Below are 16,299 nucleotides of genomic sequence, written 5' to 3'. Positions count from 1 at the left end.
GCCATTTCAAGCACAACATTAAAAGAAACAAAGGAAGATAATCATTTTTGACAACGTAATGAGAAATGGAATTTTATTAATTATTCAGGTGCCTCACAACAGTGTTCTTAGGACTTAAGCCACTTAATGTCAAGCATATGATGTACCAGGCTTGCGTGTTGGAAATTCGAGTTCAGTTTGAGCGTGTCTGCGCATTGACAGTTCGTAGTAAGAAGTGACTGAATTAATCTTGGTTTCAGGCCAAACCAATTCCAGGAGAAGACAATTGAGGCTCTTTAGCTGGATGTGTGTGTGTGTAGCTGTCTCGCAGCTCATCCCCTCCCCTGATTCACTTTCTTTCTCTGTGTCACACACACACAAATAAAATGTTTGTCTAAGTCAACTCTGCTGAGTGGGCCATAAAAGCTTGTATTGTTGTCATGTCATGAGACTGAGAAGCCAAAGACAAAGAAAGTGGAGGGGGGGTATCAGCGTGCCCAACACCACGTCTCCACAGCTCTGGTACAAAAAAGGATACTTTACTGTTGTCAAAAAGCTAAAGGCACTCATTATCCTAACCCTCTGTGGTCCAATCACACTGCCAAGCCCACAGTCCTATATATAGCCAATTCAAAGCATTAAAATCACTGAGGGCTTCCATCAGCTGTAACAAAAAACATGCACTCAAATTTAAAAAAGCAAAAAGTCTGATATAACTACAGCTATCATACATAAAGGCATCAGTAGAACAACAACAAGCAAGTTTAATTCTGGGATTGTCTGACTAATCATTCACTTCCAGTGTAAAACCAGCCTCATCAGTCCATCAGCTCTGACTCACACAGCTGACTGTCAACGCCAGTACAAGCCATCAATTGTCTCAGCAAACAAAAGAGAAAAAGAAAGTTTGATTAAACCGGTGCAACAAAAGACAGTAGACTCTGGGAAAACCCCCAACATGCAAACTGAAATCAGCGCACTCCAAGAAGAGATTTGTAATTTCTGTCAGCATTTGGATTTGTGTTGTGGTCACAATGTTTTGCTCTCCAGTACAAGACGGGGCCAGTAACAAAGCGTAGGACTGCGAACACATGTTGTGTTTTGAAGTACTACAAGTCGTCCACGGCCTCAATTAATATAGAATTATGTGCTGAAAGTGACACATCCCCTTAAGGAGCCAAATAACACTCCCTTCCCGTAACACAGAGATCCATTTGATGATGTGAGTGGACAATTTGATGAAGCAACATAGATGAGTAATGTTATGTTGTCAGGTGCGATGCCAAGGATAAGGTGTTGCAATCATCAGGAGGAATCTTGGGGCTGATTTGTCAGTTGGTAGTACAACAGAACTGAGTGTCAAAATATATTGGCATCACGATGATTCATCATAATACACACAATTAAGAATGTATTGGCATTACTAGAAAAAGAAACTTACTTCCTGCTCTTGAAGCATCCATACATCGCAGCCATGTTGTAAAACTAAAGTGGAGACTTCTTTCCCAAGAGACTTCTTCCTCCCTCTTAGCAAATCAAAGGATGTTTTTCCCGGTTTGTCCACGAATAGAATATAAAACCTGCGTGGTGTTGTCCCACATCCGACTCCCTTCTCCTCCTGAAAACCAGCTCCACAACAGAAGATCACCCTCTCTTCCAAGTCAAACCATCTTCTGAGGTTCCTCCCCCTTTTGAGCTCCACTAAAGTCAAATTTCATACAGAGCTCCTTTCTCCAAAATTTGGCGTGGAGGCACAACAGCAACCCAATCTTAACCACTCCAGTACTCACATACAAGAGCAGCCAAAGTGTGGTTATAACAGGATCCGAGTATCACACAAGAAGCACTGGATTACAGGCGATTTAAAAAACAGGAATCTCCTTTTCAAACGAATCAGGTTTCTGAGAGTCTTCAAAAACAGGAAAAAAAAAAAAAAAAAAAGGCTTTTCCTACAGACCCGCGTCGCAGAAGATGAAGAGTAAAAGATCCTTGATGTGGTACAACACGGTAGAGAGCTAGAGGGAAAACAATTGACTGAATGACTGAGTGAGTGGCTGCTGCATGCTTCACTCCTCTCCTCCCGGTCACCACGACTGGAAATGCAGCAGAGGGAGGGCTGGAGGAGGAAGAGGACGGAGAGGGAGGGAGCAGGGAGGGAGGAGGCAAGTAGGAACAAGGGACTGCCCCCCATGACTTTCTCCTCTTTTTTCTCTCTCTACTGTTCAGTTCTGTTCAAAATGATGTCGTTGCCAATGGCAGGATTGGTATTTCTCCCTCAGATGTATTAATTGTATGATGGCAAGCTTTGAAGTTCTGGAACTTTGGCGGCCATATTGGAGGAGTCCAGGCAGCACGAGCTAATTACCAGATAATTAGTTTCTGAAACATTAGGTCTTTAGGTGTGTTTGTAGTTTGTAACACGTCAGCTGAACTAGCTTATTCTAGAGAGCTGACAGCCATTGGCTTGCACGCAGTTAGCATAACGTGGCTGATAGCTTAAATGTTGAGTATCATCAGTTATTGTGATCATTTAAAGGTGCACTAATTAATATCTTTATATCCACGATGGCAATGACTACTCCTGAAAATGTCACTTGCACAAACTCAAAGAGGATTACCACCCGACTCGCCTCAGGACTGTGGAACATTTTAGCACCTTTCAGCTCATTGTTTTGGTTCAGCTCGTCCTCACCAGAAAAAGGCTCCAATAGCTTGACTTTGCGAGAAAGTCATTACCATCCGTATTCACATTTCTTGTTGGTTAACGACCTCTAATTCTGATCCCTGTGTATCCCTGAACTGGCTAATGAAAGGATTGTTTCACAAAGTGATTCAGTTCAGTTCGTTCACCCAGAATAATTGTTCTTTTGAACGAAACGTTTGCTACCAACACCACACTAATGGTCAAACAAACACAGACCGCTGTTTGTGTTCTGTGTGAAAGCAAAAGTCAACATTGAACCATTTTAAGTTACAACACATATGTAACAGTAACAAAGGCTAGGTTTATTTTCCTAAACTTAACTTAAGTAGTCTGTTGCCTCTGACTGTTAACCACACGAGGACGAAGGTCCGATTGCTGGCACTCTCCAGCGTTGATATATGCCATTTTGGGAGTCACTGGCAACTGACCCATTCAGTGGATTAGGTACGAGGACGTGTTTTTTGGTTTGATGGCCCACAGCTTTAACATTACTGTTTTGAATCACTCTCACTGCTCAGCTGATCAGTGTTGTTTCCAGATGAAGCAGTCAGCTGTTTTCAATGAAAAAACTACTAAATCCACTGTGAGCTGCCCAGTGCCACACAGCAGAGAGACAGAGTTAGTGAGGAGTCAGGAGTTGGTGGAGAGCAAAACAACTTACATTTGTCAGGTGAATACTAACCATTGACTATTCTTTTAATGCTTCACTAACTTGGCTGATAGACAATTCAGGCCGAGCTAAGGCCACAAGATGACAAAGCCAACTGTGTCCGCTTTCCAACCAGACAGGAACATATTGGTTATCCAGCATAAGTAGCTGCTCTATTCAGCATAGACTGTTCCGGTACACTGTGTTGTTCTACTTTCATATAATTGATTAGCATTTTCAAAATAATCAATATACAGCACTTAGTGCTGACAGCATCGATTTGCTCAGTTGATAGATATTTGTGATGGGACGACCATAATGGAGTTTGATTTTATATGCAACATATGGTCAGAGTGCATCTCCAGCATCAGCAAATATGGATGTTGAATAAAAGTGAAAACAGTCATAATGTCTCTCTCAGCTGTTGCCACGCGTCACTGTATATTAAACATGTGTTTGAGTTAACTGGCCAACTCCTGCATGTCACCGTCCACTGACTGCTTGCACAAAAACAGAGCCTCATGTTAATCACGGTATCTGTCTCAGCAGGGGGCCGAGCGGTCGCGCAACAGCCTGTCGCAGCTAATCACTGTAAGTCCAGAGCTTATCTGCCTACAGCCACTACAGCTCCGAGCGCTTGTGTGTGTGTGTGGCTGCGAGGTGACATAAGGGTCGATCCTGCGGTTCCCTGCTGCTCGATCCTCTCAGACACACAATCAAGAGAAGGAGTCGATCTTGGCTAACTGCTCAGTTTACCTAAATGATCAGTGTCGGATCATTACGGTTAAAAACAATCAGACTTTTGAAATGATCATCTGTGACACGGCACATCTATACATGTTTCCGTAGTCTCGGGATTAGTGAGATTAAAAGTAAGAGTTTAAAGATTTACCTCTTGGAAAAGGCTCTGTCATCCAAAGGCGCCTCTGAACTGAATCCTATTACACAATAACAGAAAGTATCACCTTAGTGTTGAGGCAACGGCACGAAAATTGGCCCAAGAAAGTGACAAAAACATCCAAATCACATGAATCATCAGATCGCTCACGGGCGAGTGGTGATACTGGAATGAATGTCTCAATCCCAACATGCCCAGACTGAGTGTTGTCTGCGTGATTCATTTTTTTCATTTCAAACATGTCGAAATTGATCTAAGCTGTCCAAGTCGCTCGAGCATGTGTGCGTGTGCGTGTGTGTCAGTGTAAACACAGGCAGAGTCAGCCTCTATCAGAACCAGAGCTCAGCAGGTCCATTTCAACAGCAAGATGCACAGACACACAGTCACTAAGACCAGTTTTGGCATGCTGGGATTGAGAAATTCCTTTGCAAACACACACACACACACACACACACACACACACACACACACACTGCTCGCTATAGAAGAATCTACGACATAACATTGCCAAGAAACCATCAGGAAGAACCCTCTCAGGGTGAAGTAGGTTTGACAGAGGATTTCCACCATTTTAACGTCCGTGTTACTCAGTGTTTCCACCAAAGCGTTTGGTGTTGCCTCGGCTTTTCTTGAGATTAATTCCACCAGGATCCTGGATATCCCGTCCTGAATCTCTCAGTCTTCACTGCAGCGGGGACGTCAGACACTCAGGAAATTGAATAAATCAGTCACACACATAAATCTACATGGAGTACATGCTCTCCTTTTTTTTTTTTCACTTCAGAAAGAAATAAATTTCATTTCCTTCAATTGTGTGTCATGAATCTGCAGCAGGGAGGACTCAGTGTTGATTTTTAGGAAAAACGGACACGATAGAGTTGAGAGTGAAACTTCCGACGAGAACATGAGAATATTCTGAAAACAAAACTCTTCCAAATCTAAGAAATGTAAAACACATCCTGTCTGGTTCCTCTCACATAAAACTGGGTCAAACCAATTAGACAGGTTAAGTTTGCGTTCAGCTGCCAGACAGCGGAGAGGGCAGTGACGCACAGGTTTAATTGAGCAATACAGCACAGGCTGATGTTCACAATGAAGCATTATTAGAAGTGGAGTAGTCTATCTACAACAAAAGAAGTTTTACATTCTGTGTGTATAACTCCAGAAACCCACTCACAGTGAACGAAGAATCTGAGGTGACCTCAAAATGACAGCGCGCAGTGCACAGGTGCATATCAGGAAATGTGCCATTAAAAACAGTAAGATCATTTGACATTAACGACGGATCAACTGTGCTATTATAAGATTAGGCAAACACACACACAAACATAAAAAGGTACCTTGTCACATTTTCCCCATCCAGACAGACAGATACTGAAGATTTACCGAACACTGAAATCACTTGTGCAAGTATAGTGAATAAATATGACTCATCACTAACAAACGCTGACAGATACACGCTGAAACAACAGTCGGATTAATGAGTTAGGGAATCGACACAAAGGTTAACAATTTAATTAATCGGTGAATCATTGTGTGCATCAGTTATCAAGCAAAAATACTCAAAGTTCCTGTGCTCAAGTTTCTTCAATGTGAGGACTTTCTGACTGAACATGCAGCATTCGTTGAAGCTAACACTGAACCCGTGGACACTGTGACCTCTGCAGTGCCCCAATCAGAACCAATTCAATGCAACACTTTTAGGATCAGTCGACAACACGAGTGTGCTTCATGCAACCAAGTCTCAACCTGTGCAGAACAAAATCTTAAAGCCACATTAATTGACTTTTAGCATTGACTTTGAGCAACATAAGAATTAAGTTGGAGTCATGTTTCTGGCCACCTGATGACTTTAAGTCCAACGCTCACTCTTCCTTTAGCTCTGTTTTTCTCTCCTCAACCCCTGAGGTAAATATCTGGCTCTTTCGCTGTCAGGTGCTTAGTTACGCCCATTAGCTAGTTGTTAACTAGCTCAGGTAGTGTACAGTTATATTCTTCACAGCTTCCTGCTGTGGCTGAAAACAGTGCTGATGAGAGCGATGAGAGACAGCCCTAACATGAAAGTCACCTTAGAAAGCAAAGCAATGGGCTGAAAGACGCTAAAAGGCTGTGTAGAACTGAGGGGAACTGCAGAGTCGGGTGATTATTATCCTTAGGTCTCCCACCACGAGTGACCCCTTTCACATTACACGCAGTCGTTTAGCTCATTAACATCAGTCACAGCACACCCTGTGTTCATCCAGGCATGCTGCTTCGCTTTTCAAGTGGGAAAATGACTTCAAGTCTTTTGCAAAGGAATCTAAATAAACCCCTGTGGGAGGGTTATTTATGACCTCCATTTCAGTATATGAAACACCTGGTTCCTCACTCGTTTCACCTCAGACTTTCTCAAAACACAGATATCCAATGTCTGTGTGCGTGAATGAATTTCTCAACGCTGACACGTCAAAACAGATCCAAGAGTGTGGTGCCATTCTTCTGTGTAAGTGTAAATGTGCACGAGCGTGCGTGCACGAGTGTGTGTGTGTGTCTGTGTATTCATGTATCAATCATAGAGCTTTCTGTTTATAGAGGCGAGAGGAATGTCGGTCAGCTTCCCTTCAAAGAAAAAAAAGTGAATGTTGGTATTTCCTGAAACGGCCCTGAGGCTGGACCCGCTGAAGGCGAAGGTAGAGAGCAACTGGAAGACAAACTGGGTGTCTGTCCCATCAATAATTAATAATTATTATCATTTGCCTTATCTGTGTGAAGTGCATTTATTTCTACAGTTTTTGACTTCAAGAACACACCAAGCAGTGCACCAAAACAGTGCTGCACAGCTCTTCCCAGTATACCATACAATACACTTTCCTCTGGTTGCTTGGCATACAGTCAATCAGTTAGTCACGTGACTTTAAAATGGCCTTAAAATCAACAATACAACCATCTTTTCCAAATAGTTTTGTCTGAATAAAATACTCTGCGCACCCACACAGGCTGCTCAGGTTGATGCTGGGTGGAGCTATGCTGCGAATGACATGAGCTCACTAATGACAGAGACAAAGGTGTGAACTATGCTGTCCTCACTCTGCTGTGCGGCCTTCGACGTCAATCACAATCTGGCCACACCCACACAGTCCTCAGAAGAGGACGAATTGATCACCTGAGTGGACAGACCATGGACATTTTGGTCAAGAAAATTGTTTTTTTTTTTTTTTAGCCTAAATCGTATCTACCCTCCCTCCAACTCTGAACTACGAGCCAATAATCAGTGACACCTGCTAACTAGCAGGCGCAAAACGAGGGAACATAGCTCATAATTTGTTGTTGGTCGACAACATTGTGGAGTGAATAATGAGAACAGAAGCCTGTTGGAAATATGCAGCAGTGAGGACATCTTCATCTGACCGAGGAAAATATCCTGAGCTGTTAGAGGGCTGATGAACATGAATACTCCACAGAGAGTCCTGTTTACATGCAGCCGTGCATACTCCGACAAACACAGCCTCCTCCTTTCATCTGTTCCACCACCTTCTCGAAAAGGTCGGCCATATTTGTGCATATCCAAAAACCTGCTGATATCCACGTCTTTCTTAATGACTAAAAGTAGCCGTGTTTCTCCCTCGGACCACAAATGTGGGCTTTTCTTTTGTGCAGCCTGCAAACTGCTGGCTCCAGATCTGACCATAAACAGACAAGCGAGTGTTGCAAACTGCGGTAAAAACCCAACTGAGACGCATGTTCACAATGTGCTGTTTACATGTGAGAAGAATGCTCCTAAAACCAAATATGAGCATGTCCCACACGTCTTCATCATGAAGAATGCTCCATTTGGAATAAAGCCTAACTGGGAATATACTGTTTACATGACCCATATGAAACTCAGAATAATGTCATATTTGGAATAACAGTGGAAAATTACGGTGCGTTTCAACACAGTCAGTCTCACCTGTGTGTTTCCTACTATGACACGTCAAAAATCCTGCTGTGAAGGCCAACAGTTCATCTTAACTCATCAGTGGGTAAACACTGTATTTAAGTAAATATTGAACCTTGCAAAACATATCTTACAATGATTGTGAGAGGGGATAATTGATTTCTATTCCTTTTTACACAAAGAGAGCAGGATCAGCCTCCGATTAGACCCTGATGGAAGCGTGACAGCCTCAAACGTTCAGGGAAGAAAGCTTTATATCCTGGAAAACAGCTCTGTCAAGTGTTTCACTTTGCTGGATTTTTTTTTTTTTGCTCACTGACACCAAAACAGCATCCACCGACTGCATCCCCCCCCGCTAGATTTCTGGACTTGCGGTCGACCGAGAGGCCCTGCTTTTCTTCCCTCTCCTCATTCTTCTGTATTCTTTCCATCCCCTTCCTCATCTCCATCACTTCTTTTCCCTCCGCTGGCTGCAGTTCCTCTCACTCACCCCTGCAGTGCAACGCCTTTTCCCTCTCCTCTGTTTTGTGGTTTCTCTCTGTCTCTTATTCTCTCCATTACAACATGCACAGGCTGATCCAGATCTCTCTTCTCTGCACAGAGGAGGAGGGGAGTCACTCTGCAGCTCTCTGAATTCCACCTCACATCTGGAAACCATCTTCTCTCTCTCCTCTTCTCTCTTTGCCAATCTCTCTCTCTCTCTCTCTCTCTCTCTCTCTCTCTCTCTCTCTCTCTCTCTCTCTCTATGTTGTAATGTAAATAGCCCTGTAATCATACTCCTACCCTAAGCCTGCCGCACTGGGTGGTGTGTGCATGTGTGTGTGTGTTAGATCTTAAACAGAACACACTCCTCCACCAAGCTAAGATCTCTTCTTCTTTCTCCACATCTCAGGTCCCAGCTGAGGTTTATGGGGTGATAAAAGCAAAACAGCCGTCTTCAACTCTATTTGCTCACACATACAGCTATTCGGTGTGTGTGTGTTAAAGCAACAGGAGGGACACAAGCAGTTGATTCAAAGGGTTTAACTGAATGAGTATGACCTAATAACCTGTAACTGAAGCTTTTACAGGGCGTCAACATGCGAATGATGCGTCTCATTGCTCCAGCAGTGGATGGTCGGTGAGTTTGTCATCAGGGCTGAAATTCCATGGTCTGACAGACTGACAGCAGCCAACTGAACACATGTGCGTTCTTCTTTAGCTGCAGGTGTGAATTTGTTTCATGAGCTAAGTTTGACCTCGCAAATCCAAGTTTGTGAACTTTGTCTGAAAGGCTGCAGGAATGAAACACAGCAGCACAGAATAAGAGACACAAAAGACAGCAAGTGTCCTGCAGATGGACACGATGGTTTTCTCTCCCTCCTCCAAGATCATCTAACCAATGAAGTCCACTCTGGGTGATGTCTCTGGGTAGAAAACGCTGCTGATTATGTCTTGTAAGTAAACAGGCTACTGCTGAGTATTCCCTATTGTGTACTTTTGACTGCAGATGAAGTAAATAAAATAAATAGGAAATAACATGCTTGGAAATGTTGCCATACTAAACAAGGTACCTCATCAGTCTAAATTGTCAGCTGGAGCTGCATGAGAGAAAAACCAGAATATTGGCAGTAATTCTCACACACTCACACACACACACACACACACACACACACACACACACACACACGAAATTACAAATTAAAACTTTTGCAAAGGTAAAACTCAGTGCTGAACGAGGCAGAAATCTGACACTCACTATCAAAAGTTAAACTTCCTCATTAACCAGCCAGCCTCACACCAAAGGTACGGTCTCAGTGTGCGTCAGCCCTGTGAACGTTCACTTCAGTTCAATAGAAGCCGACAAAAGTCAAGCCCACATCTCCTGTTTCGGTCTCACAGCTCAGATCCCACATTCAACAAAGCGGACGTACTCAGGCGGCCAATAGAAACACTGATGCATTGTGTTTAGAAATCGAGAAGTTATTATCCCAGCTTGTTTCATCACCATGTTTAGAAAATGACACCACCAGGCTACAAACCGTAGCACTGCCTGTGGTGACTGTTTACAATGACTGGCCTGATCAACATTCCCTCCATCACAAATGTGACATCATGTGCTTTTATTCGGGTCGAGTACAAGGCAATGTCATTAAACAGAGGACTAATGTGACCAGAGACATCTGCTTTTCCTGACATGACCAAACTGGCATGTGCAAACGCCTCCACTTAACATGTCACTCCGTTATTAAAGAGACATGATTTAGCATTGCACTTCCGTAATGTTACAAGGGATGGATTAAAGAAAAAAAGATCAAAAACCTGTGCAGCAGAGGTCGAGATATCCTGACTTTTGGTCCCCATCATGGGTCAAGCTCCAGAAACACAAGACACTATCCAACTTTTTTCACAAGTTGAGTCGTACACTGCATGCCCGCCTTCATGTGTAAAATTAAGTGAATGCCCTTTAATAAAGCAGGAAGCAGTACAGGACTCACAGTCACAAATCAACTTTGGCTGAGGCTGCACACGACGCAGGAAACAAACCACAAACTCATCCATTTGTGGCAGAGGCCACTCAGTCAGACCCAGAGACAGCTACACGTCTAATCAACGGGACGGATCTGACAAACCTCAGAGGGTTTGCTCAGTGACCCAGTGACAAATGACCTGATCAGCTCTGTAATCAGGAAGGCTGTGACAGTTGACAGGCCACACACACACACACGCACATGCACACACACACCACAGAGAGGCATATTTATCAAGCTTCTCAGTCAGATTACCTACGCCGACGCCCTTAAGCTCATGCATCCTCATCCAGTGCGATAATTCTAACTCGATTTCCTCCAAAGGTCTAGTGCAGCGTCATCATTTATCAGGGCTGTGGGGGCTTTCATGTGTCATTTGCAGCACAAAGACACACTGCAATTGCTCTACAGCATGAGCTTCAGATCAGCCCAGGCCAGATCAATAGATGCTCTCATCATCCTGCCACACTGACGGGCAACATGAGTCTATTCTGAAGGCTCAGTGTCTGTGTGCAGGATTACAGAGGTTCCCACTCAGTGAAAGATAACTGTTTAATCTGGACCGTCCTTGACTCGCCTGTACCAAACACTGAGCTCATACACACACTGTCACGCTGAGGGAGTGTGTGATGTCACAGCATTACATTATGGATAAGAAGGGCTGAATATGGCTTAAAACTTTATTCTTTAAAAAAAAAAAAAAGTAAAGAAGAAAAAGGGACAAGCTGCATGATTTAGTACACAGTTGGGCTTTAACAGTAAGTATATGTTTATGGGGAAACGCAGATGCAAGCAGTGAGAACAGCGGGGATCATAACCAGGGTCCTATTTACAGAACAGCCAATTTTAAGACAGTTCAACCCAAACCTACGTCTGTAACAGATTTCAACCTGATCTTAATGACCCAAATTCATAAAGAATGAGTCATAACTTGTAACCTCCAAGCTGACCTCAACCAGTTCTGTTGGTCCTGTTTAATGCCATGAAAAAACCTGTTTGTCTGTAAACTTTTTGACTTGTTTTTCATCAGCTTCTTCAAGTTAATAAATATACACATATATATGTGTTCATTGCAAAAATCAATTCTCATTTGGAAGATCAGAGGTGCTCTAAATAAAACCCTTCAAAAACTGGACTTCCAAGAACTCTGAAGAGCAGCTACAGGGCACCTACATGGTCCCAGCGTGGCCAGTAAATCACGATCCAAGCAGAAAAGACACTCAATTTAAACCTGTGCACAAACAAAGCGCGACACTGCAGCCTATCGAACGCATGTATCGATCACCAGTCACACATCATGATCCCCCGCAGCCTATAAAGTCATAACAACGTGCTGAAGTTTCCCTCACAGACGAAAAGAAAGCTCCTGAACACTTACGGTGTCTGCTGGAGCTCAAACGGTGTCAGGGTGAAGTCATCCCTCAGAGCCCGAAACCAAGACATCAGTGCTGTTAGAGGACTAATGATTGGATTATTTGTCTCAGTCCTGCCCTGGCGTCCTCGGCTCTATGGTGCTGCCTTCAGGGGCGGCTCGGAATGTACAAGGAATACGAAAAAGGAAGGAAAACCGTGACTTCTACATCAATACAACGCAAACAGTTGTAATAGAAAACATTGTAGCCTTACACTCGCAGTTTGCAGAGTTTGATAGCGCGTTAATTCAAATTAAATTTAAATTAAATACGATTCATGATTAACAAAAATGTCTAAACCATTAATTAAAGCCAGAAATAAATGCGTTCAGGTTTACACAACACCACATCCCCTATTCCCAACGAAACCTTTTGTGAGCCAGAGCATTTAATAAAGAGTCCGTGACCGTAGTACAATATATAGCGTGTGTCATCTTGTTTGGAGTCTGGTTATTTCTTAATCAACATTTCATTAATTCATTTGGTAGATACAGCTATGATGTTTACTTCTGTTGAATTTTCTTTGCAGGATAAGCATACATGTGAGGGAAAAGAACAATAGATGCCACCAATAAAAAGCTTAACAGAACAAAAAATTTGGCTTTTGTAGATCCACATATTCAAGTGTCATTTTGAAATACACTTAACTATCAGTCAAAAACCTAGAAAACACAGAACTCCCATGATACAACATTTGGAACAAAACACCTGTGTGGTCATGAAAGTCAAAATAAAGCTAATTTATAATCTATGAATTCTTTAAATTCTAATATGTGTTCACTCTCAGTCAAAATGATCTTATAGCAACTAGAAACCTGGACTTTCCTTTGACATTTTTTTTTTTTATGACTTGACATGGTGCCTGGATATAAAGATCATTCAGAAATAGTTTCCAATTTTATTCCCTTACAGGTTGGGCCCCTGATTGTTAGTACCCATTTTTACGAGGAACACGCGAAGGCACCTTAAGCACAAAGCGGAGCACCGCCCAACTGACTTCAGATGAGATAAGAAAATGATGTCCGCTTCAAGAAATGTGACATGAACAAACAGACCAACCATGTATGAAGTCTGGACATCTGAGGAATTGATAGAAACACTAAAAATGTACAAATTAAAATACGAACTATTAAAAAATGCCGCTGTATCACAATGCGTTTCTCAGACTGCACACTGCCAATGGAGTGTTTGTGCATGCAGCTATGACCTCTGGCATTGTGGCTATCAATCCAACTAAACATGGTACTTCAGCTCCAGAAGTATGTAAGCTGTCTCATGTTAAATATAGTTTGGTGGAAAATGACAGTCTTGTGTTTACATGACCTGCAAAACTATCCCATCCAACGTAGTATTTGGTCTTTCTCTGTAAAGGGGGACAAACAGAAACCCCATCTTATTACTGGAATCCACAGACTGGAGTTTGTTGTTGCATGAAGAAAGTTTCAGAGGAGAAAAAAGGTGGATCCTTTTAGGATTACCGCTGCCATCTAGTGTTGCTGCTGGGTTAATGTCAGCACTGACCGTGATTTTGAGTATGAGCCTCTGTGTTTGAAAGCTGCTCTACACAGAAATGGGTCTTGCTTCAACTCATGTATAGATCTGATGAAAAACTAACAAATCAGGTCAAAATATGAACAGGCTGAGTGAAAAAAAGCCTTTAATTCATTCAGGGACATTCATCAAACATATAAAATACATCAAAACCTGATTCGTGTCACATCCACTTCTATCCGCTCTCATGTCCTGACAATGAAAACAGGAACAACATGAAAATAACTGTTAAAAACATGGATTTGGTCGGACACAGCTTGGATGGGAATATCCTGATGGGGGAATACACGCATGAGGCACGTCACAGCCTCCCCGCCTCCTTGAACTTGCTAAGCAGCCCGTCGTCTGCCCTCAGGGGGAAGTACAGGGTCCGGGTTTTGTAGTACTGGGGGTCAGACTGGAGGTTCTGGATGACATCTGCGAGGAGGTGGGCCCGCTCCACGCCGCAGCCTGGTGCCTCGTAGCCCAGCTTGGTGAAGTGGACGTGGAGGTGGAAGTATGACGGCTGGTAGTGCAGGTACACTCTCAGCTTACTGGCTGGAAGCTTGTAGCGCTGCAGGATGGCCTCCTGTGTAACAATGAAACAGATCCTGTCATTCATCCTGGCTCACTCTTTTCTCTCTAATTATTAAATGCTGTCTCCTCCGAGCTCTGGAAAATGAAAGTAACAATGACACAATTGGTTGAAGATAATGAATATGATACTCAAGGTTTACATTAATGACAGCTGCCGGACGAAGAGGTCATTTTCTGCTCTTATCTTCTCCAAGCAGACCCCCTGAAGTAACCCTGCAACCTCACCTCTCCTTTCTGGAGGATGTTCTGCAGCAGTGGTAGATGCCCTGACGTCAGATCTCTGAGACTCCTGATGTCTCGCTGATGTGTTATGGCAATCAGGTATAAATCATCCACCTGAAAGAAGACAGATATTGCAAAACTGGAAAGTCCAGGGGCCTAAGGATCTTAAAGTATGACTCTCACTCACCCTGTTCAATCTCATTATTTGCATTTAAAGAGAAAGCTCAATGTTTTGGACAGGATCTGTTATCAGATTTAACACTGCTAATATGCTCAGATCTGGAGCCATCACTTATGGCCACATGGCATTACAGAGTGCAGCAGCAGTCATATATGGATGCAGCACTAGTTCACCTTAGTGCAGATATCTGAAGGTACAGTCGAACAAAGCATAGAAGAAGAATGCTGTTAGTGTCACCCCATTAAACCTAAATAGTTATTGAGAAATCCCTGTGTTGTAGCAGCAGGTTATTCAGGCACTGCACAGGAACAGTAAATACCCCATGAATATATGGGCCTATCAGTTGTAGTCCTGAGAGAATAAATGTCTGACATCTCATTGCTAACATATATTTCATGTCTAACCATGCCTTCCCTGTCTCTATATCTATATATGTCAATATTTGTCATTTCTCACCTGTTTCTGGTCCCATTTGAGATCTGGGAGGAGGACAAAGCCGACCTCTGGGTCCGGATCTTCATACACTATCCGATCAGCCTCTGCCTTCTTCTCCAGGATGTTGTATACCCACTGGAGGTGAAAGCGATGTTAAGTTAATCCCTAGATAATGTTGCACACTCACAAGTATGCATTATGATGCCAAGCGGAATAGTTAACACTGACCTGCACGCTGAAGCTCTGCTCCTGAATGTAGGGCAGAGTGATGGACCGATAGTCCCCCTCCGTCTCCTCCACCAGGAAACTCTCCTGACGCTGGTGTCTCTTGACATGCTTCTCTGTGGCCGGACACACCACTGTCGTCTTGATCTCTGCAAAACAGAAACACATGGACTACCTCACTTTCCTCTCGCTGGCCAAAGTGGCTGCAGAAATGTCTTCAGTTTATTATTTTTCTGACCGCACCGTTGAGATGAGGGGGAGCCTGTAACCGATATGTGCTGTAGATATCGTTCTTCATCTCCAGCTTCAGCCGGGATCCACTGAAAAGCTCAGTCAGGGTGTCCTCTCTGATGGGGGTCTTCTCCAGGATAACCACAGCCTCCTGATCAGCAAGCTGGTGATGACATGTGCAGGAGTTACATGCACTGATAAGACGACTTATTACAAAAAATACACGCACAGCAGTCCTTTCCTTAGCATGTCCTTGCCATATTCATCCTTCAAGTCCTTTTTACATTTAAGTAAGATCACGCAGACTATTATTTTGAAATTTCTAACCGGAAGTCAATGTGTCGCGTTGCCTTCACAAAACTACTTCCACCACTTTGAAAGATGAATATAGCATTGAACACCATTACTTATAACATTAATTGCTCTCAGCTCCACACCCCATAGCGAGTTAGCTCAATACCTTCTAACAGTAAAGCTAGCTAACGTTAACTTCACAACAACCTTACTTTTCCATGGATGAAGATGATTTTCTCCCGGGCAGAGTCGCTCAAGACGTTGGATGTCTTAAACCCACACAGGATGTTTTCAGATTCAGAATCTTTCCTTTCTTCTCCTTGATCATGGTCATTGTCAGCTTTCGCCCTTTTGCCTTTCTGAGATAATTCAGTTTCAACACCGTCAGCTGCACGTTTAGCGCCGGCGTCTGCCATGTTTTGTGTTGGTGGGTTAGTGACCAAAGATCGTCTATGTTCGCGATGATGACTCGCTCAACAAAACAACCTCAAATCCACTCAGCAAACGAGAACCTGG

At 43.2% G+C, this 16,299-nt stretch overlaps 2 protein-coding genes across 6 annotated transcripts in view; both read right to left on the bottom strand.

The window, feature by feature from the left end:
* Positions 1 to 12,098, bottom strand: part of LOC143326204 (uncharacterized) — a 45,135-nt gene extending 33,037 nt beyond the window's left edge. Inside the window, exon 1 of one of the 5 annotated variants that reach the window (XM_076739748.1) lies at positions 12,035 to 12,098. Coding sequence is in view for 2 of the 5 variants with exons in the window: in XM_076739747.1 (XP_076595862.1) it covers positions 1,421 to 1,455 (35 nt within the window). In the remaining 3 variants the exon portion in view is untranslated. Of the gene's footprint in view, positions 1 to 1,420; positions 2,081 to 4,224; positions 4,297 to 12,034 lie in introns of those variants that run through there. The other 4 variants (XM_076739746.1, XM_076739749.1, XM_076739747.1 and 1 more) reach the window with 4 other exon arrangements.
* Positions 12,099 to 13,709: 1,611 nt separating this feature from the next.
* Positions 13,710 to 16,217, bottom strand: dcps (decapping enzyme, scavenger). Its single transcript, XM_076739255.1, has 6 exons — positions 15,996 to 16,217; positions 15,502 to 15,652; positions 15,262 to 15,407; positions 15,055 to 15,168; positions 14,421 to 14,531; positions 13,710 to 14,187 (listed from the first exon to the last, which is right to left on the bottom strand). The coding sequence occupies exons 1-6, from the start codon at positions 16,197 to 16,199 to the stop codon at positions 13,921 to 13,923; spliced, it is 993 nt and encodes a 330-aa protein (XP_076595370.1). The 5' UTR covers positions 16,200 to 16,217; the 3' UTR covers positions 13,710 to 13,920.
* Positions 16,218 to 16,299: the final 82 nt, after the last annotated feature.

Source organism: Chaetodon auriga, chromosome 9 (assembly GCF_051107435.1).
Source record: "Chaetodon auriga isolate fChaAug3 chromosome 9, fChaAug3.hap1, whole genome shotgun sequence".
Lineage (NCBI taxonomy): Eukaryota > Metazoa > Chordata > Actinopteri > Chaetodontiformes > Chaetodontidae > Chaetodon > Chaetodon auriga.
Note: the sequence above shows the minus strand (reverse complement) of the source record. Positions and strands in the feature narration are given on the sequence as shown.